Source organism: Pecten maximus, chromosome 10, assembly GCF_902652985.1.
Source record: "Pecten maximus chromosome 10, xPecMax1.1, whole genome shotgun sequence".
NCBI classification, from domain to species: domain Eukaryota; kingdom Metazoa; phylum Mollusca; class Bivalvia; order Pectinida; family Pectinidae; genus Pecten; species Pecten maximus.
Window position 1 is genome coordinate 38,328,568 of NC_047024.1, and position 22,351 is coordinate 38,350,918.

General features: G+C 36.2%; 2 protein-coding genes across 2 annotated transcripts; one reads left to right on the top strand and one right to left on the bottom strand.

Annotated features, from left to right (window-relative positions):
- Window positions 1-720: 720 nt before the first annotated feature.
- LOC117336889 (resistance to inhibitors of cholinesterase protein 3-like) lies at window positions 721-6,327 on the bottom strand. The gene is made up of 6 exons (XM_033897628.1): window positions 6,097-6,327; window positions 3,206-3,282; window positions 2,531-2,674; window positions 1,951-2,176; window positions 1,663-1,811; window positions 721-1,514 (listed from the first exon to the last, which is right to left on the bottom strand). Exons 1-6 carry the CDS (start codon window positions 6,257-6,259, stop codon window positions 1,197-1,199), a joined length of 1,077 nt encoding a protein of 358 aa, XP_033753519.1. The 5' UTR covers window positions 6,260-6,327; the 3' UTR covers window positions 721-1,196.
- Window positions 6,328-6,450: 123 nt separating this feature from the next.
- On the top strand, window positions 6,451-18,489 carry LOC117336888 (CCR4-NOT transcription complex subunit 11-like). Its single transcript, XM_033897627.1, has 12 exons — window positions 6,451-6,548; window positions 8,865-8,970; window positions 9,390-9,524; window positions 11,240-11,356; window positions 12,019-12,072; window positions 12,410-12,540; window positions 13,004-13,157; window positions 13,596-13,802; window positions 14,042-14,121; window positions 17,089-17,158; window positions 17,400-17,555; window positions 17,777-18,489. Exons 1-12 carry the CDS (start codon window positions 6,511-6,513, stop codon window positions 17,906-17,908), a joined length of 1,380 nt encoding a protein of 459 aa, XP_033753518.1. The 5' UTR covers window positions 6,451-6,510; the 3' UTR covers window positions 17,909-18,489.
- The last annotated feature ends 3,862 nt before the right edge of the window (window positions 18,490-22,351 follow it).

The following is a 22,351-nucleotide window of genomic DNA, read 5'->3' on the forward strand; positions in this document are numbered from 1 at the left end:
AGATTCTTACCAATCACTTAGTACATGTATCTCATAAATGGACTTATTGAAATTTATCCTGACAAAATACACCAACAACTAATATATTTCCATATACATGTATTTCTTTTTTATTTACAACTATTCCTCAGAATAATAAATCTTCCGACAACTTTTTCAGCATTAAAGAAAAATACCATCCCTTAATTTCGACAAACTCAATTACATTATGCAAAACAACTAAACACTATGCGATTCATGTAGTTTTACAACTATTTTTTTAATTAACAAAGTTTTATTTCTCGGTTTAAGTTCAGGTTTATTTTTTGTCAATTGTTTAAAGTGATAAAAGATATCAATAGTCACAAAGAATATTAAATCTGGTCTTATACATGTTATATCTATATCTCTCACAAACTTCAACTGAACTGAAGCAATATTTTTTTTAGTATGAAAATGTATAAAAAATGTTGTTTCTTACACACCAAATATATTGTACAATTATATCATGTTATTAGAACTGAAAACTTCTGAATATGTAATACACAACTTAATTGAGGACATTCTCAGTAACATGGATGGGAATGTCTATAGCTGTGGGACTATAAACTGACTAGAATTCCATTCAATCTATTAACATTTTGATTCGAACTCTTACAGACTTTATACTAAAATTATTAATCTAGCTTTTCCCCCCTTTTCCTTTGATTTCTTAAAAAACACTTTCTTTATATTTTAAACAAAATATAACATCCATATGTTAAAACATAATGATTGTATAATGTGTCCTCCATTACAGTGTCAAGAAAATAAATCCAGTTGCACCTGTTTGCAATTCTACTTCAAAGACTAAATAATGAATTACAGTGGTTTTTGGACTCAGACATTCGGTTTCTGGATTCATGCTGCAAGACTTTCTCCAATTTTTGTGTACCCACTACGAAGGTAGATCTCTGGTACAATATTGGAGCTCATGAAAGTTTTGGAAATGGTTTTATGGAATTGCCTGAGAATGTTTTCTAAAAAATATCTTTTATACTTTCTCCTGCATTTATGTCAATTCATTTCTATTGAAGTTAAATTAATGATAGATCTTATATCAATCATTACAACAGACAAAAATGTAACAGCTATTTGCCTCTCTCATACACAATATTTTATGCTTTCTTTGTAAAAGATTCAGAATGAGACCAAACTAGGTGGCAATGACTGATGATTCAGTCAGATATAGGATGGGCTTTCCTTTTTCTCACACTTGATTCTCCCTCTTCCTCTTCTTCATCCTTCTTATCCTCCAATAACACTTCCTCAATTTCTGCATCATCATCCTTTTCCTTTTCTTCACTCTTGCCTTCGGAGTCCTCCTCCATTTCGCCTGTTTTTGCCTTCTCTCCTTGCTCATCATTGTCGAGCTCCCTTGCAGTCAGCGTCTCCACCTCAGGTGAGGAGCTCTTGGACTTATCTCCCTTAGATTTGTCAATCACTTCATAGCTACTGATGTCTGGACTTGAGTCATTGGATTTGTTTTCCTTTTCCTAAGATTAAATACAGGATATAAAAATATCTAGTAGGCAATTGTTGTTTCTAAGTGCTTCGTAATGACATTTTTTTAAGAAATCAGGTACATATTAATTTTTCATGTATATTTTTAGCCGTATTTATAATATTGTATAAAGCACTAACCTTAGCTTTCAATAACTGTTCCTCGCTATCATCTTCATCAGCAGCATCTACAACCTTGGTCGACACAGTATTCATGGCCTTGAGAATATTAGCCATCTGTGCCTCTGTCTCCTGTAGGCGACGCTGCAGATCTTGCATCTGTAACTCACCTGTCAGTACAAAAGATGGACATATATACAAATCATCTCATCACGAGATATCATTTACTTGAAGGATTGTGTCCTACAAACAATTCACATGGTAGCTATAAATACTAGCATACAAAATTAAATGGCCTTGCTGACTTACTGAGATTTTTGTCCTCTGCTTTGTTCAGTACATCCTCAATGTTTGCAAGCTTATCCTCAGGAGTCTCTCCATAGGCATCCCTCAAAGGTGTGGGCTCACTCCCAGTGTAAGTACTAACCGCCTCTCTATATTGGCCTCCATTACCTCCCCTGTATGCCAGGCCTCGCCTCTGTTGATCTTCCTGCTGTCGACGACGAATGTCTCCCTTCCCTTGCTTATTAAACACCTGTAATGTCGAAAATTGATATAAAAATCAACCAAATAATAAACAAAGCTTTATCAAATTTCAAAAGGCCAGATAGGCCTGTATTGCTCACAGGTATACACATGCTTGATACATTCCTATGACTCAAGAGGATCATAGGAACATTTCAATCCCCTGTAGTATTGCTTACCCGTTATGAACTCACTTCAAAGGTTTAAGTAACGTTTCAATAGGCTAACTATCATTACTCCATGCATTATTGATGTAATTTGGAGGTACCTTGAAACGGCAGAGTAATGCATCCCAGTAGCTGACAATTAAGATGTCAAAATGTCACTTGTAATCCATATCTTTAAAGACAGAACATGAACATACCTTGAATAAAGTGTAGATGAGGTAAACTACAATGCCCACAGCATACATTGGCAGAACCATTCCCATGATGCCTCCTCTGCCACCACTTGCATGTTTCTGTTTGTTCATTTCAGCCGATGCTCGCATGCCAGGATGAGGACCAGGCTATGAAAGAGAAACAATGTTCAGGAATTTGAGCTTTAGAGGACTCTTTCACACCAAATTTCAGGCACCATCCAAATGATATAGCATTCTATATGGTGCTACTTTTTCAATTCATTTTTTTTTTCTGCAAAATGTTTCAAACATGTATTCAGATGATCATCCAACATTTAACATGAAACCATATTTCGTCAACACAGGACCTTTGTTTAGTTGCTTACTTTGTAAAACATTTAATTTCTAGCTTTTGCTATAATTCTTAATCTTTCCTATTATCATTTTGATAACACAATCTTTCCCATTCTGAACCCACTGGCAACTGATGATTATAAAATTCCATAAGCAGTGTGGGAAGAGGACTTGAATATAACATACAAGAAGTAGATGCGTTATCAAAGGACAAAGTATTACTGAGATGATAATGTGGTCAAAATTTGCTCAGAAAACTTGATTGAATAAGGCTGATAAATCATGCATCTTAACATTTAAAACTATCAACTATGTAAAATGGAATTACAGTAGACCTAGACTTACCCGCATGTGTTGTTTGATGTCATCTTGTTGACCACTGGGGGGACCATGTCCACCACCACCTCGGTGAGGTGGGAAATCTGAACACAAAGTAATTTTATTTTTATTATATCTTAAATTTGTACAGCAGTAGTAGACAATGCATTTAAGTACACAGAACAAGCCTACAGGCAAATACAGTAATGAGAATAGTCTGAACTTGATTTTCATGAGAAATATTTGAAACTCTACTAACCTGCAGCTGAATTGTGATTATTCACTTATAACTGTCATAAAATATACCTTACAAAATTGATTCAAATAAAAGGCAGCAGGGGAAAACATGCATGTTCCCATAAGAGTTATGCAATTATGAATCTTTCAAACAAAAATTATCAAACTGCTTGTAATATTTGAAAGATCGTGTAATTTTCACCTTTTAAGATTTGTAAACTAAATAGTGTTTTTAAAAACTTTCCCTTTGACCTTGAGCTATATGGTCAGATCATGCTTGTTAGTTTGACACTGATCAATCTTGCTTCATTGCACCCAACAAAATACTTAACTTAAGTCTAAAATTACCAGTTAAAAGATACACAATCCAATATAGGTGGCGAGATCCAGCCCCTGATATGTAACATGTCATCCAACCCCTATATAAAGGCCCATGAGTTGTTAAACCAGTATTACTTCTTTAATATGTGTGCAAAGCGACACATCTCACAGTATGCCAATCCCTTTGGCCTTTGCCCTCGCTCCCATTGTTTTCAAAATTTATCAATAGTAGCTGAATGCGGGCATTTGCGTCTCCAAGCAGACCACAAATAAAAATATTAGCACTTCCTAAGATACAACTGTAATTATGGGAGATATCTTTTATACTGTATTCAGTTTATTTGTAATTTTTTTTGACGATTTCTGAAAACTGGAGGTTGGTACCTAGTTTGAGTCCCACTCCAACAATCAAATTTTCATCAGACTTAAGCTATGTGTGGTAGGTTTTAATTGCGAATCATTTAGTGTATATATATATATATAGTGACATGGTTATCTTCTAGCTTCTCACTGGGAGAATTTCCCTTTAGCTCTGTCAGTGCAGCAGCGGACCAGTAAGCCAGTGCAGCAGCGGACCAGTAAGCCAAGGGTTGCAGTTTTGATCACCGGTGGGGGCACACTACTCGCTTTCCTGTTACATTTGGTGCTGTTGACCACAATACGTGCAAGCTATAGGAGGCCGAGAGACTTCGTTGAAGATAAAACCTGAGTTGACGTATATTTGAGTATGAACTCATTTGAAAGGGAGATATGTGGCAGGTTTCAATTGTTGATAGCATATTTAGTGATATGGTCACCTTCTGGCTTTGTGCTAAGGGGAATTTCCCTTTAGCTCATTCGGTAGAGCGGTGGACTTATTAGCCATAGGTCATGGGTTCAATCTCCGGTTCGACAGCAAGAGCAGAAAGCCACCCTGTCGTCATTGTGCTTTGTAATTAGGTTTTGATTCTTTTCATGGAACTGAAAAATCGTTCAGCTGAGGCTGTGGATGTGAGCATGCACAAGAGAATACTAAAATGTTCCATATACAAAACTCTATTTGATCTATCTATGACATCACCTTTCTGCTGATCATTGATTGGAACTGCTACCAAACTGGTTCTCTACTGCCGAACTACCATCAGGTAATTATATAAAAGGCCTTGTCAGATATGTCAGCTTCAAAGGCATCATACACAGTATGATGAATGATGTCATTAAGTAGTTGCTGAAGTTTACGTGAGAAAAGAGCCTCTGCTTTGATTCTTAACCCTCGCTTTCCAGCAGCTGTCTCCAACTCAGATAGTAAGTGGTCCAGGAAAACATTGAACAAACCTACTTTTCAGTACTGCTTTGGCTTGAGTACGTAACTGGTAGTTTGCACGTTGATGCTATTGTCCAGACTGCCTCGGCACACAAGGCTGAATACAATAGCCTGTGTTATACTGACAGCATGGTCATACAAATCATCCCACACACTGTCACAAGCTTGTTCATTTGTAAGTGTATTGATTACAGTCCTGCTTTTGACAATGGCTTCGATTAGGTCACAATCCACTGACTGTAGACTGTTGGAAAGAGCAACTGTGCCGCTGAGAATGTGCTCTGTAGCCAGTAGGCCAATGATGAACTAAAATCTCAAAATCACAGCCAATCTTTCGCGTGCTTTGTTATTTCCGTCGTTCTTCAGAGCTTCCGAACTGCTTAGCTTGCAACCACACTGAATGCAGTCTTGAATATGTGTAGGACACCAGCAGAAGTTGACCATCAGGTTTCACATAAATAATGTTCTCAGTTTTGTTGGAGTCTCCATTTGATCCCTGCATTCTGGTCCGACAGTACTCCAACAATGTTAGAGGTTTTACACGGCGAGATACTTTTGACAGGCGCTGTGTAACAGTTGCAGTCAACAAAATTGTATACGATAGAAAAAGGGTCGACCAGCGGCCTCTAATGTTATAGTAGTCCCGTAGTCCGACAGAAGCTTGAATTTCATGACAAATCAAACAGCAGAGCAAAGAGGAGCCTATCTTCAACTTGACTGCTGACTTCCATTTTTGCAACGGTTACAAAAAAAAATGATAAGCCAAAAGGCTACGAGTTATCTCCCTTTGCCTTCCTATGATGCAGGTTATGTTCCTAGTATTTAGCCATATACAGTACGTACTAGTACTTGCACTAAAATGGTAGTATTGCGTCTATCTTTTAAATAACCTATTACAGTATTATAGCTGTCACCGATGTCTTTTTAAATTACACTAAATCTAGATGGGATTGTTTGCTTTATCAGTTACACTAATACGTGATCTGTTTCTGTTCATCAGTATAAATTTCGTTAATTAGCTTTGCACTGTGTACACAACTTTACTGTAGAGGCCTACCTGGCTGACGTTTGACTGGTGGTTCTTGTGCCATTCCAAACGCCTTTAGTACTAATGGATGAAAAAATCTAGGATATATCACAGTAAAACAACCAACAATTATTACAACGGATATGATCAGCCGAACGTTGGGCGTTCCGCCTGTTTGACCGTCGGAAATCATCTTTCTGCAGCAGCAGCTTCTGGATCTGGGATCTGGAGGCGACGTTCAGAATGTCAACAGTGCCAATTCTCGTTTCTAACGAGATTTCATTTTCTAGAACATTTTCTATCAAATTCTTATACCAACGCCAAAAAAATACTTGATTGTAACAAATATATTAACAAATGATCAACGGAATTATAAATATATATACATATCAAAGACAGAGAGAATTTTGTTGCAACGAGATTCAACGAGATATTAAATTCAAGATGGCGCTCACTTTGAAGGAACTTGCATCTTTGCTAAGGTTTCATATAGTTTTCACGTGTATATCAAATCATTTAGATTCAGTTACATGCTTAGATATTCAATTTATCTTCCACGAGCCTTAAAGTACCATGACATGTCTGCATTACTTGAAATATAGTTTAGATTTAGGTTTACTTGTAGAATCGTTTACGTATCGGTACGGTAACTATACAGTATAGTTAGTCACGGACAAATCGGCGTATATATTCCCACTGCACTTTTCGGTTTGTTATTGTACTTGATAATGTTGATGTCAGGTCAATTCTTTTCGTTACTTAGTGCCGAACGTTACAAGTGAAGATCCGGAACTGATCCTCGGAATGTACTAAGATAACACAAAAGAAACCACCGACCTGCGTGGGCCGAACTTACTTATAATATTCAGTCTACCGTTATATATAAATCGTATACTAAGGACATTTTGATTACACCAGAAGTATTAAATATTGTAAATACTTCATATTGAGGCTTGCAGTCTGTATCCCAATTATTTATATAAATTGTGTAAAAGTTCAAGGAGTAGTAGTGTTCAGCCTGCTACACTACTCCCTCCTTCAAACGTGTTCGCCCCCCCGAACACACCAACCCAGGTTCTATCTCCAAGGAAGCCTCTTGCTTTCGCTTGGAGTGGTCTGCGGCACCAATGTAAAAGTTCAAGGAGTAGTAGTGTGCAGCCAGCCGCGATTGAACCCGCGACCCTCGGCTTACTGGTCCGCCGCTCTACCGACTGAGCTAAAGGGAAATTCCCCCTTGCCGGAAGCTAGAAGGCGACCAATCACAACTATGTACAGTATTTACAATTAAAACCTGGCCTGCTACAATTATATTTAGTTTATTTCCAGTACAGGAATAACCAATGGGATCCTCTTCACTTGAATCAAAATCACACGATACAAGTACAAATTATGTAACATAAATTGTCTAATATTTACAGGTGATATTTGAAGTTATATATTGTTCAGTTTCGTTAAATTTGGCAATCAGCTCTAGTTGTAAACTATATCTTGATTTTCCCCAAAAAATTCCAGTCTGTTTTTAAAGCAGTCAATATTTGGGATGGATATCACAGCCTCTGGTTGAGAGTTCCATGTACATGCTGCTCTCACTGTAAGATGAGAGATTTTTTAAAGTGATGGTGTAGCTCTTTGTGGAATTTTTTTTTAATGTCCTCTTACACTATGTTTGGTGGACACATGGAGGTGCAGCATTCCTTGTTGTAAACTCTACTCATCATTTTGTAAACTTCTAACATGTCTGTCTTCGTATTCGCCTAGTATATGATAACGTGGGTAATTTCAATTTCTTAACCTTTTCTCATAGATAAATTTTGTAATCTAGGTAAACCTTTTCTCATAGATAAATTTTGTAATCTAGGTAGCCATCTCATTGCTTCGCATTGAACATTTTCAATTAGATCTATTTGCTGACATAGGGATGGAATGGATTTTTTTTTTTTAATTTTCAGGGCGGCTATGAATAGCAGAAGCTATCTACATATCCCATGGTGCGCATTAGCTATTCATAGCCACTATGAAAATGAAAAAAAAATCCATTCAATTCATATATTTACACTAGGGTGATTTGAAAAAAAAACCCCATAAAGAACAGTCATTTTAAAATTTGTATCTTTTGATAGCTATATACGTTAACGAAAAGATGCTAAATTAATGGAACAGCTGGTGATCCCAATGCACCATCGTTTACCGTGTCCTTCTGCTCCACAAATTCCAGTTGATTTTTTGGTTTTTTGTTTTGCTTTTTGTTCAAAACAAAACGACATTTAATAACATCAACTACAATAATTTGTGTTAAATTAGAATTATTTCATGTGGATAGATGGTGAAGAAAACACAATTTACGGAAAAGAAGTGGGAACTATTTTTCAGACATATTATATTCAACTGATGTAATGTGTGGAAAATTAGCATGTAAAACAATGTTTTTATACTTTATTCATAGTGTTTCCATGGTCAAATGTTTGTTTTCACTTTGTTCATATAAAGAATTGACACTCGGAATATGAATATCACGTAATCGAGCTGCTGGGGTGGTGCAAGAGATTTGTAAAGTGGTATAAATGATTTTATATCAATAAGTTCCGTATTGCCTTGTACCACATGCTTAGTTTGTGTGATAGATCAAAGTTGGGCAAATAACGAGAGTTGCTGAAAACAGTATATATATACAAAATGGTGAAAACATGGTACCAAATGGTTATGGTACAAAATGACTGTAATGTCTGATGATATTCTTTACATAACCTTCAGTAAACAATTTGTTAATTGCTTCTTATACCATTACACTGTTTTTTTAGTGTACTTTCTGAAGATGCAACCCAGACACAGTCATTTGAAGCTTTGGCAACAAGTTTCCATCACTACTTCACCAAACAGGACCATTTCAAAGTTGGATCAGCATTGGTAAAATATTTTGTGTAGATTTCCAAAGTAATAATCCAACCTGGTTTTTATCAGTACATAATGGTTAATCAGTAACTATAGAAGTCATACATTTCATAAATGCTTAGCACTTTTTTTTACATAAAATAAAAAATAATTTCTTATATTTCTGCACATTCAAATTTATAAAATATTAGTAAATCACACAAATAATTTCATAATCTCAACATGAATGTAATTGAATGTGAATAAATTAGCTATATTGTAAGTGATATTTTTTAAACAACATATTTTCGATTCCAAAAATTCTGCAATATTTCATTTAACTCATCAGTTAATAATCAAATATAAATAATTTGAAATTCCCAGCAGTAATTGTATGTTTGTACACACACAGAACAATGAACCTTCAATAATATTTATAAATATTGTTGTTTTAGGTGCTGTTGTTGCAAAACAGAGACCTCCTCCCACACCCAACACAAAAGCTGGCTGCTATCTTTCTACTCTATGAGATGTACAGGACTGAACCAATAGCTGTCAATCCATTTGCAACTGTCTTTGTACACTTATTGGTATGGAAATTACAGAATAAAATAGGTCTTTGTTATTAATGTCAGATAATTTCACCAGGGAATGACAAGATGACAAGTACCTGGTATTATTCCGTTTTTTCATAGCTAGGAATTGTTTTCAAAAAGGCTAAAAAAAAATTAGACGACTTCTTCTAAATAGCCAAAAGACCCAGGGACTTGATATTGGGTCTGTAGCATGCTGGGGTGAAGGGCTACCAAGTTTGTTCAAATGAATGACCTTGACCTTCATTCAAGGTCACAGGAGTCAAAAAGGCTAAAATCTTTAAACGACTTCTTCTCAATAACCAAGAGTCCCAGGGACTTGATATTGGGTCTGTAGCATGCTGGGGTGAAGGGCTACCAAGTTTGTTCAAATGAATGACCTTGACTTTCATTCAAGGTCACAGGAGTCAAAAAGGCTAAAATCTTTAAACGACTTCTTCTCAATAACCAAGAGTCCTAGGGAGTTGATATTGGGTCTGTAGCATGCTCGGGTGAAGGGCTACCAAGTTTGTTCAAATGAATGACCTTGACTTTCATTCAAGGTCACAGGGGTCAAAAAGGCTAAAATCTTTAAACAACTTCTTCTCAATAACCAAGAGTCCCAGGGAGTTGATATTGGGTCTGTAGCATGCTGGGGTGAAGGGCTACCAAGTTTGTTCAAATGAATGACCTTGACCGTCATTCAAGGTCACAGGAGTCAAAAAGGCTAAAATCTTTAAACGACTTCTTCTCAATAACCAAGAGTCCCAGAGGCCTAATATTTGGCCTGTAGCATGCTGGGGTGAAGGGCTCCCAAGTTTGTTCAAATGAATGACCTTGACTTTCATTCAAGGTCACAGGAGTCAAAAAGGCTAAAATCTTTAAACGACTTCTTCTCAATAACCAAGAGTCTCAGGGAGTTGATATTGGGTCTGTAGCATGCTGCGGTAAAGGGCTACCAATTTTGTTCAAATGAATGACCTTGACCTTCATTCAAGGTCACAGGGGTCAAAAAGGCTAAAATCTTTAAACAACTTCTTCTCAATAACCAAGAGTCCCAGGGAGTTGATATTGGGTCTGTAGCATGCTGGGGTGAAGGGCTACCAAGTTTGTTCAAATGAATGACCTTGACTTTCATTCAAGGTCACAGGAGTCAAAAAGGCTAAAATCTTTAAACGACTTCTTCTCAATAACCAAGAGTCCCAGAGACCTAATATTTGGCCTGTAGCATGCTGGGGTGAAGGGCTACCAAGTTTGTTCAAATGAATGACCTTGACCTTCATTCAAGGTCACAGGGGCCAAAAAGGCTAAAATCTTTAAACGACTTCTTCTCGATAACCAACAGTCCCAGAGACCTAATATTTGGCCTGTATCATGCTGGGGTAAAGAGCTACCAAGTTTGTTCAAATGAATGACCTTGACTTTCATTCAAGGTCACAGGAGTCAAAAAGGCTAAAATCTTTAAACGACTTCTTCTCAATAACCAAGAGTCCCAGAGACCTAATATTTGGCCTGTAGCATGCTGGGGTGAAGGGCTACCAAGTTTGTTCAAATGAATGACCTTGACCTTCATCCTTCTTAAAAATAATAACTAGTGTGTAGTTCTGGACATCAGTCAGTATTCAAAAAATGACTAGAAGACCTTCAGAATCAATCAATGAGCAATTATCACTTGAAAATTAAGAATGACAAATAGAAGTTGGTAACTAGGATTATAAATTGTATCTTTTTAGAACCCACCCACAGAGAATCAGGAAGCAGGACAATTTGACCTTCACTGGGCAATCCCAGCAATTTCACCGTCAGAACGATACTTCTTATCACAGCTCATCTCAAGCCCCACCAAAGAAGTATGTATGCATTCATTACCACTTTTGTCTTGCTCTCGTATTATAACGTAGGTTTTACAAAAAAGAAAATACAGAAATTGAATGTCTGCTTTTAAGTAATTTGCAGAGAATAGTTTTCTTTCTTAGACCCAGGCAAAAATTATTATATGGCTTATTTGTCCCCTACCAGAGAAACTGGGGGAGTATAGATTTCATCTCCGTCTGTCTTGTACAAATGTACAGAACGCCAAAGTTTGTCAGCGCTCTAGCAGCTTCATCCCTTGAGGGATTTTCATCATTCTTCTCACAATGATAAAGGACCATTAAATCTTGTTCAAGGTCAAGTTTCAGGGTTTTAGGGTCAAGGTCACTGTTACTACTTTTAGCAGGGCCATTAGGGGACATACCAGTATGCTTGCTATTGTAAGTAAGGATTACCTGGGACTGAGGATAAGTTTTCTTCATATTTGATTAAATAATAAATGTACTGAAATGTTAGGGACAGTTCAAAGATAGCATGACTAATAATCTGAGACGGTTGTTTCTAAGAGAACAACATAAATACTGTCCTTTTATTTACACAAACACTTACTCTGTCATTAACTATGTTGATGAGTACTGAATACTAGGGATGTGGGCATGTTGAGATTTTACTGTAAATAAAAACATATGTTTAATTTCAGATGTTCAAGAAAACTCCAACAAATATTATACAGATGGATGTGTTGAATATGCAGGTATAAATTTAAAAATCATGTCCAATGTACATTCATTATCTTGAAATTTTCCTGTCACTGAATGATTATCAGCTGAATCAATCTAATCATGTAGTATATGATTAAGAAATTAACTGACCACTCATATTAATGTAAAAAAGGTCATTTTTCTTGTACCAAATTTGAAGTAGATGTATTTGTTTGCTGTCAATACCTTTGGCTGTTTTCCAGTAAATACAATTTTATTCATGATTAATTTAATGATGCATTCAGACTGCTGTGTATCTTTTAATCAGTTTCCCTTTTTTTCTGGAATATATTGGTTAAATTTTGTTAAAGTTTTTTTTTTCTATCTTAGAACTTTGACGTTAGTGGGTTACAGTTGGCACTGGCTGAGCGACAGTCTGAGATGCCAGCCCAGAGTAAATCAGCAATGCCTTGTGTAGTACCAGATCCTGACAATAAACCGACGAGGTCAATCTTCTCCTCGTAAGATAAAATACCACCTCAGCATGGCTCATATAGCTGTATATCTTCTCTAATCATGAATACCAATTCACCTGAGCATGGCTCATACAGCTTCATATATTCTCTAACAGCAATTAATAATACAGATATTATTGTTTAATATTCCTGATAAAAATCTGAATCTTGAAATAAAAGCTATCTTGTCATTGTTCATATTGTTTTGAATTCCATCACAAAGTGCATGATTATTGTGGCCTATTAAATGGCTAACATCCTTTTTTAAAACAATAACCAAAATTTTGATATACATTGTAATTGTAATTGATTTTAGCTCTTTTAAATAACATATTTCATCATAATGTGGTTTTATTCTTTATGAAACTAATGCCTTTTTTCTCAGTCTTGACTGTTTTGTTAACATCATGTTTGTATTAGATCACAGTTTTGACTAGTTTAGTAAACCTGAAATTTGTTTGGGTTACAGTTTTGACCAGTTTGGTAAGCCAGGTGTTATCAATCCAGATGTACAGAGACAGACTATAGAAGCCCTGCTGACCGGTTTACGACCACCAGTAGAAAACTGTATGATGCCAGAGTTCATCAGGCTGGCACCACCATTACATGTAGCAGAAGATGAGGTGGGTCCAGTATATATACAAATGTCTTGTTTACCGTGTCGTTAATTTGTCAGACGAAAATATGAAGAATGTAAATGATAATGGCAAATTAGCAGGTTTGCGTCTTGGGTCATTATCGTTAATATATTAGTAATATTAATTGTTAATTGCAAATAAGTATAAAATTGGAGTGCAATACATATATCAGATAATGTAAAATGGAATCCAAGTTTGATTTCATATTCTATAAGGAAATATATAAATGCATCTTCAGAACTCTGAAAAATACAAAGTTTTATTTTCTGATAATTCAAATTTATTATGTTAAATTTTATTTCAATAAAATCACATTGAAATATTTTCAATTCCCTTTAGAAAACTGGGCTGTACTGTACAATACAATTTTCACTTGGAGTGTAGAATTTGATATGATCCTTGTAATTTATATATTTGTGTCAGTTGTGTTGGCTGAACCCTGTGGAGGGTGACTACAACATTGCATGGGACACTACAATGTGTGTGAGCAGCTCTGCTGGCTTTGAGGTGAAGAGGCTCATGTCAAAGGCTTTCAAGGGCCCCCTCATACTTTCACAACAACAACAGCTCCTTGGTGAACTGGAGAAGGACCCTAAACTTGTCTACCACATAGGTCTCACCCCTGCGAAGGTAGGTTACCATATATAATTCTTATCCCAGCATAGGTAAGTTACCATCTATGTATATGTATAAGTAATTAATTCTCAGCCAGCAAAGTAAGGTAACATGTTTGTCTCCTCTACCTAGGGCACAGTGCGATATTAAAATTTAATTATTGTGGTAATCTTTAAATTAACATTTAACACGAACCTTAATTTATGACTATTACAGTATAAAAAACATCTACAGCCTCTCTGTTTGTTTTACAGTTGCCTGACCTGGTGGAGAAGAATCCTCTAGTAGCTATAGAAGTTTTACTAAGACTTATGCAGTCAAATCAGATAACAGAGTAAGTCACTAGTAAATATCAGGTTACAGAATAAGTCACTACTTAATATCAGGTTACAGAGTAAGTCACTAGTAAATATCAGGTTACAGAATAAGTCACCAGTAAATATCAGGTTACAGAGTAAGTCACTACTTAATATCAGGTTACAGAGTAAGTCACCAATAAATATCAGGTTACAGAGTAAGTCACTACTTAATATCAGGTTACAGAGTAAGTCACCAGTAAATATCAGGTTACAGAGTAAGTCACTAGTAAATATCAGGTTACAGAGTAAGTCACCAGTAAATATCAGGTTACAGAGTAAGTCACCAGTAAATATCAGGTTACAGAGTAAGTCACTACTTAATATCAGGTTACAGAGTAAGTCACCAGTAAATATCAGGTTACAGAGTAAGTCACCAGTAAATATCAGGTTACAGAGTAAGTCACTACTAAATATCAGGTTCAGAGTAAGTCACTAGTAAATATCAGGTTACAGAGTAAGTCATTAGTAAATATCAGGTTACAGAGTAAGTCACCAGTAAATATCAGTTTACAGAGTAAGTCACGAGTAAATATCAGGTTACAGAGTAAGTCACTAGTAAATATCAGGTTACAGAGTAAGTCACTAGTAAATATCAGGTTACAGAGTAAGTCACTACTTAATATCAGGTTACAGAGTAAGTCACCAGTAAATATCAGGTTACAGAGTAAGTCACCAGTAAATATCAGGTTACAGAGTAAGTCACTAGTAAATATCAGGTTACAGAGTAAGTCACCAGTAAATATCAGGTTACAGAGTAAGTCACCAATAAATATCAGGTTACAGAGTAAGTCACTAGTAAATATCAGGTTACAGAGTAAGTTACCAGTAAATATCAGGTTACAGAGTAAGTCACTACTTAATATCAGGTTACAGAGTAAGTCACCAATAAATATCAGGTTACAGAGTAAGTCACCAGTAAGTATCAGGTTACAGAGTAAGTCACTAGTAAATATCAGGTTACAGAGTAAGTCACCAGTAAATATCAGGTTACAGAGTAAGTCACTACTTAATATCAGGTTCAGAGTAAGTCACTAGTAAATATCAGGTTACAGAGTAAGTCATTAGTAAATATCAGGTTACAGAGTAAGTCACGAGTAAATATCAGTTTACAGAGTAAGTCACGAGTAAATATCAGGTTACAGAGTAAGTCACTAGTAAATATCAGGTTACAGAGTAAGTCACTAGTAAATATCAGGTTACAGAGTAAGTCACCAGTAAATATCAGGTTACAGAGTAAGTCACTACTTAATATCAGGTTACAGAGTAAGTCTCTAGTAAATATCAGGTTACAGAGTAAGTTACCAATAAATATCAGGTAACAGAGTAAGTCTCTAGTAAATATCAGTTACAGAGTAAGTCACTACTTAATATCAGGTTACAGAGTAAGTCACTAGTGAATATCAGGTTACAGAGTAAGTCACCAGTAAATATCAGGTTACAGAGTAAGTCACTAGTAAATATCAGGTTACAGAGTAAGTCACCAGTAAATATCAGGTTACAGAGTAAGTCACTACTTAATATCAGGTTACAGAGTAAGTCACTACTTAATATCAGGTTACAGAGTAAGTCACTAGTAAATATCAGGTTACAGAGTAAGTCACTAGTAAATATCAGGTTACAGAGTAAGTCACAACTTAATATCAGGTTACAGAGTAAGTCACTAGTAAATATCAGGTTACAGAGTAAGTCACTAGTAAATATCAGGTTACAGAGTAAGTCACCAGTAAATATCAGGTTACAGAGTAAGTCACTACTTAATATCAGGTTACAGAGTAAGTCTCTAGTAAATATCAGGTTACAGAGTAAGTTACCAGTAAATATCAGGTTACAGAGTAAGTCACTACTTAATATCAGGTTACAGAGTAAGTCACCAATAAATATCAGGTAACAGAGTAAGTCTCTAGTAAATATCAGTTACAGAGTAAGTCACTACTTAATATCAGGTTACAGAGTAAGTCACTAGTAAATATCAGGTTACAGAGTAAGTCACCAGTAAATATCAGGTTACAGAGTAAGTCACTAGTAAATATCAGGTTACAGAGTAAGTCACCAGTAAATATCAGGTTACAGAGTAAGTCACTACTTAATATCAGGTTACAGAGTAAGTCACTACTTAATATCAGGTTTACAGATAAGTCACCAATAAATTCAGGTTACAGAGTAAGTCACCAGTAATATCAGGTTACAGAGTGTCACCAGTAAATATCAGGTTACAGAGTAATTCACTACTGAATATCAGTTACAGAGTAAGTCGACCAGTAATATCAGGTTACAGAGTAAGTCACCATTAAATATCAGTTCAGAGTAAGTCACTACTTAATATCAGGTACAGATAAGTCACTAGTAAATATCAGGTTACAGAGTAAGTCACCAGTGAATATCAGATTACAGAGTAAGTCACTAGTAAATATCAGGTTACAGAGTAAGTCACTACTAAATATCAGGTTACAGAGTAAGTCACCCCAGTAAATATCATCAATATAAGGTAAAAAGTGAGGATGGTTTGATTTGATAGTAGACCTGTCGCTAACTACACAAAGAAACCATTGGTTAGTTAACAGTCTATCAGGTTTTGATTTTGAAGTATACCGCATCAAATAAGCTCAATGTGTCATAACATAAAATGCATTCTGAAACAAAATCGGTTGACATATGAAGTAATTTATTTACTTAATTCATAAATGAAACAGTTTTTAGTACATTTGTACTAGTTAACTAATTGCTTAATACACTATTATCCCATCTTGAAGACTTTAGAGCTATTTTTCTCTACTTGACCGGGATTTATAAAATTATGTCTGAAGATGCTAGGTCTAGAAATCGGATCATGACCTCAAATAATTTTATTGATAGAGATCATATTGGCGGGGTTATTGACTGATAGTTGTAAATGATTGAATATTGGCTCAGTTGCTAGACAGTTTTGACTTGTATCTCTACAGATATTTCTCAGTGCTGGTTAATATGGAGATGTCACTGCATTCTATGGAGGTGGTCAACCGACTCACTACAGTAAGTAACAAGCAATTGCCAAATGTATATACATGTAATATCATCATAATAAGTACATATACATGTATACCATCAGAAATGTTCAACTTGTAATTTAATAAACATATCTTGCTATTAAAGACAACAGGTTATTTCCAACATGTGTTAATACGAATATTTTCATCAACATGTTTGTAAGTGGGGGATATTGATGAAAGTATTTTGCTAAAGATACAACACACATATGTTTTGATATTTTTAGGCAGTAGAGCTACCTTCTGAGTTTATCCACCTGTACATCTCTAACTGTATATCGACATGTGAAACAATACGAGACCGGTACCTACAAAACAGACTTGTCCGACTTGTCTGTGTCTTCCTTCAGTCTCTCATCAGAAACAAAATCATCGATGTCAAGGTATCACATCCCTCAACATATTCTGTTTAAATTTCATTTCAACTTTACCTTTTGTATCATTGGATCACTTTCTGTAACGTATTCAAAACAGCTTTACAAGAAATTTCAATATTTCAATATTTATGTTCTCAACATCACATTATAACAAAACATAACATAATTGCAATGTATTTCTTCAGCAATGAGCTAGAATTAATTTAAGTTTGTTTTATATTTTCCAGGATATATTCATCGAAGTGCAGGCATTTTGTATTGAGTTCAGCAGAATTCGGGAAGCAGCTGGTTTGTTTCGTCTCTTAAAATCTCTGGACACTGTAGATGCCTCACAGATACCACAGGCTCCTATCAAATAGTGAAATTTTGTGAGAATATTTTTTAACAGACATTTGGAGACTTTCAACCATCACAACTTTTCCTGTATGCAGTAGCACAATACAATGAGGAATAAAGTCTGGTCAACGTATTCATAGGTATACATTGCCAGCAGTGTGAAGGAAAAGTATTTCTGTATTGTGATGATATTGAAAGAGGCATGTCAAATGAAGAACTGACAGTACTGGTGTTCACAGAAAACTGGCACTGTTTGTCCAAGGCTGTGTTCATGACTGAAGTCATTGGCCGTTCTGTGTTAATGAGATCCCGTAGATCTGGATTTTGCTTTGAAGTAATTTCAGATTTGCAAACCAGTGAAATTTGACTAATTCCTTGCCATACACAAAGAATGTTTCCTGATAAGAAGAGATTGGATTAACAGATTTCCATGTTGATCAGATAGCAGCCAGTCTGCCAAGGATGACCACTTTGTTTTAACTCTGGTTTATAACAGAGATAACAGAGATTCAAAAGCCATTTACTTTGAACAATTAGTGTCTTCAATTAATCAGCTTGATTAAATGAAATTGTGATGAAACATATTGTCACAAACAGGTTTGAATGGTTTTATTGTTTTGTTTTATCATTAATGTTTGTTCATGGAATATTGAATAGTATATACACTTTATTTCTAAATTATTAAAACTGATTGGCCAGACCATCAGTAGTGATACCATATCTAGTTACTAATCCTCAGGGTCAGTACTAAATAATGGAATGTAATTATCACATAAGATTATCACTAAAAGCAGCCATACATCAAAGTTGACAGACAACCAACGAATGAGTAGGCATTACACATTGAGGGATTTAATACCTGGTATAACCCTTTAACAGTTTTCGATGGACCAGTCAACCATTGGGAAAGAAGTTTATTAATTTTCCGATTACATATGTCGCATAGTTTAACAAACTTATTTCATGATGGTTAAACTCTTAAGTTTTACTCTTTTTCATCAAGACTTAATGTTCACTTGTGATGTTTAGTAGCTTCCTACCATCAACATGATGTGCACCAGCCCTTATTCTGAGGTGCTCCTCTTAACAGAAGACTTCAGAGAATCTGATCCTATATATGGGGTTTCAGCTTATTGCCTCTTACTATATACAGTGAGATACAGAAGGCAATTCCCTGATTTTGGACAGTTGGAAATAAATAGTCATAGAGATTACAACACCAACTTCATGAAAGCTTTAGTGACATCACAACAGCAAAGGTTATATAAAGATGATGTTCACTGATGAATTGGCCACTTGAGAGTCTTTTAAGGCATGCATTATACTGACAGTGTTAAAGCTGAATGTGAATTGGTTTCTCGCAGCCTGGACAAGCTATAACCTTCCTTAATCAAAATATTTTCAACTGTAACTGTTGTTCTATTTGGGACATTGAAATGGAAATGAAGAATGGATAAGTATAAGATATGCTTTGAAATGAAAAAAAATGGTTGCACATCGAAGGCTTCGGGTTTATCGGAAATTAGACGTCCGATTCTCATGAAAAATAATAAATCGATGTGTTATGGCATGCTGAGCACAATGTTGACATCTGTTTTGTGATTGGACAATTTTACTTGATACTGAAAATTAGAAAAGTAAATATTTAATCTTCATTAACATATACTACCTTAAGACTGCCTTGCTGCACTCCAGTGGGAATATTAAACTGAGATTTGAAATATTTCAGTTAATTTAATTTACCATTTTTGGCCCCGCCTGTCAGCCCCTAGGGGTCAGTAAGGGCAAACGTGTATACCATTGACCTGTCATCCAATGCTGATAATGTTAACAAAGTTAGAATGAATTCCAATAGAAATTAAACAAAGCATAGTCAAAAATGTGATTTCCCTATACAAAGTTTAGTAAAATTTACCCCCTCCCCAGGGGCAAATGTGTGACCCAAGGGTCATGAAATTCATAAATTTAGTAAAGCACCATAAGACCCTTCCACCTATGAAGAGTATTTGATTCTACCTTATTTGGGTCTTGAGAGAAGATTTAGCTTTTGCCCTATCCCTCCCCCTGCATTCTGGCTTAGACAGATAAGGTGGAGGCTTTTTTTAAAGTTCATGAATTATCAGTTCTGTTCACACACTGGAATTGGCAGACAGGATCGCTGCACGCTTCAGGTGAAGAGCATAGCACAGCATCCTTGTTCGCTTTTCAAGTTCATGCTTGATCTTGCTACTAAAGGTTGTGACCTCTTGCAGTTTACTTGAAGTTGGATCTAGTATGAGTTGTACAAGGAGATCTTCCCTTTGAAATCATTGAAGCTTCTAGGCCCCATTTCCTTCAGCAGCAGATTAGCAATTTTTTGCAGGTGAATTGATCTATTTTCTTTCAACTTAGAACAACGAGTTAGAAAGTGTGAAATGTTGTCGTCCTCTTTTTTTGCAAAGTAGGCAGGTCTTATCCGGGTTGTTGTTAAACTTTGCAGTTCTGCATTGCAGGTTGTATGTGTTGGTAACTAAGCGGGGTTTGATTTCTGCAGCTTTGTCATCTCTTGTAGACGGGCTGACAATCGCCCATATATTATGAGCTCTGGACAGGGGCTGGTCCTGTATCTGTAGGAAGCGTAAAGATGAATGATTGCTTTGGTTGTCTAGGCATATTGTTTTCCAATGGTCATTTGTTGCCGCTTTTATGATTCTTTTCCATACTGCTTTTTTAGGAGGATTTTGGAGGATTGACCATGCTGATGATAGGTTGTACTTGTCTAGGAGTCTTGCCGCTCTTGCAGCAAAGGCCGGGCTGCCGTGATTGCACATTATAAGTGACCGGCGGATTATTTCATTTTCGATAGAGGATTTATTCCTGGCAATGTTCACGAAGAAAGTTAGGATGTTCTTTTCGAGGGTTATGGTAATTGGCTCAGCTCCAATACGAGTGTATACTGCTGTGCATGCTGTGCCTTTTGTTAGGCCTTGAAGTTGTTTAAGAATTTTCCTATGGACTAGCTCAATTTTTTCTGTGTTAGCTGTTGTTACCGTCATGACTTCTAGCCAGTAAGTTAGACGTGGAACGGCATATGACTTCCAGAGCTTGTGTTGTTACTGGTGACATGTCAGTTTTTGCATACAAGCCTGCTCCTAGAAGAGCATAGATGGTATTCCTTGCACACTTGATTCTTTCTTCGACATTGGCCTTGTTGCTTTTGTGACGGGTTATGCCTAGGTGCTAGGTTTCGGAGGTTGGATTAACCATGTCTTGCCCTATGTTGATGGATATGTCTTGGTTTTTGCTGTTAGCATATACTATTAGGTCCGATTTTGATGGGTTGATGGTAACTCGGTCCAGCTCAGTATGATAATTTATCAGGTCCAGCATTGTTTGCATTTCATGGGAGCTGTTTGCTAGCAGAGCTATATCATCTGCACAGGTTGGACACGATACGTTTATGTCCCCTAGATGGGCTCCCATGGTTGTGCTCCTAATGCTGTTCAGGATAGAGTTGTTATATAGACTTTGTAAAGGGTGGTGGAGAGTTTAGCTCTCTGCTTAGTTCCCTGCTTAAGATGTACTTCCTCTGAAAGGTTGTTTTCCCATGTGACTTTAATGCTAGATTTTTTGTACATGTTTCTTAGCAGGATCCATAGAGGGCCTTTAACACCTGCATGGTATAGTTTGTTGAACAGAATTTCATGGTTTACTGTGTCGAATGCTTTCTGCGCATCAAGCGTCGCTAGAAAGAGGTCTTTACTGTTGTCTTTCGCATTTATAATTGCTTCCGAGACCATTAGAACAGCCCCAAGTGGTGAGACACCTGATGTGAATCCTCTTTGGAGTGGATTTTGTTTTGGGTCCAAAATTTCTTCTAGTCTAGAATTGATAACCGATTCAAAACTTTCGAGAACACATTGGAGATTGTGATGCCTCATAATTTGCTTTATGTATTTTGGTATTGCGGCTTTGCCTGATTTCAGAACTTGTAAATCAATCTTTCTCAACGCTGTTATTAGGTTGGTTAGCGATGAGTTTATTAAGGTCAGTTGCCAGGGATTCCTGGTATACGTCCATATTGCATTTGTCCCAATTTGGTTTCAGTTTGATGTGGCGCTGTCGAGGTTTTACTCTTATTAAGGCTATTTAGATAAGATTTCTATGAAGATTGGTATATGATCCGAGGTGTTTGTGGGGTCCATGTCTGAGATGGATACTGGTTTCTAGAGCTCTTTGGAAGCAGAAAGTGGTCGATATGTGAGAATAATTTCCCATTATGGGTGTGGAAAGTTGGGGTATCTGAAGAGGCAGCCGAGTATAGACAGTTCTTTTTGACAAATTCCTTCAGAGCAAGGTCTCTTGGCGACTGTTTTCTAAGCGGCATTGCATTCAGGTCTCCGGCGATGATAACTAGGTGTAACATTGAGTATTTGTAATGAATTTCTTGCAGTTGTCCAAGCACATCTCTGTATTCCGACAGGTCG

Bases quoted from the DNA above. Each gene is read 5' to 3' on its own strand.
- LOC117336889 (XM_033897628.1), bottom strand. From the start codon at position 6,259: ATGATTTCCGACGGTCAAACAGGCGGAACGCCCAACGTTCGGCTGATC. The intron at 2,675-3,205 runs GTAAGTCTAGGT...TCTCTTTCATAG, and splicing joins ACATCAAACAACACATGCGG to CCTGGTCCTCATCCTGGCAT. The intron at 2,177-2,530 runs GTATGTTCATGT...TCGACATTACAG, and splicing joins TCATCTACACTTTATTCAAG to GTGTTTAATAAGCAAGGGAA.
- LOC117336888 (XM_033897627.1), top strand. From the start codon at position 6,511: ATGGCGCTCACTTTGAAGGAACTTGCATCTTTGCTAAG. The intron at 6,549-8,864 runs GTTTCATATAGT...CTGTTTTTTTAG, and splicing joins GAACTTGCATCTTTGCTAAG to TGTACTTTCTGAAGATGCAA. The intron at 12,541-13,003 runs GTAAGATAAAAT...TTTGGGTTACAG, and splicing joins ACGAGGTCAATCTTCTCCTC to TTTTGACCAGTTTGGTAAGC.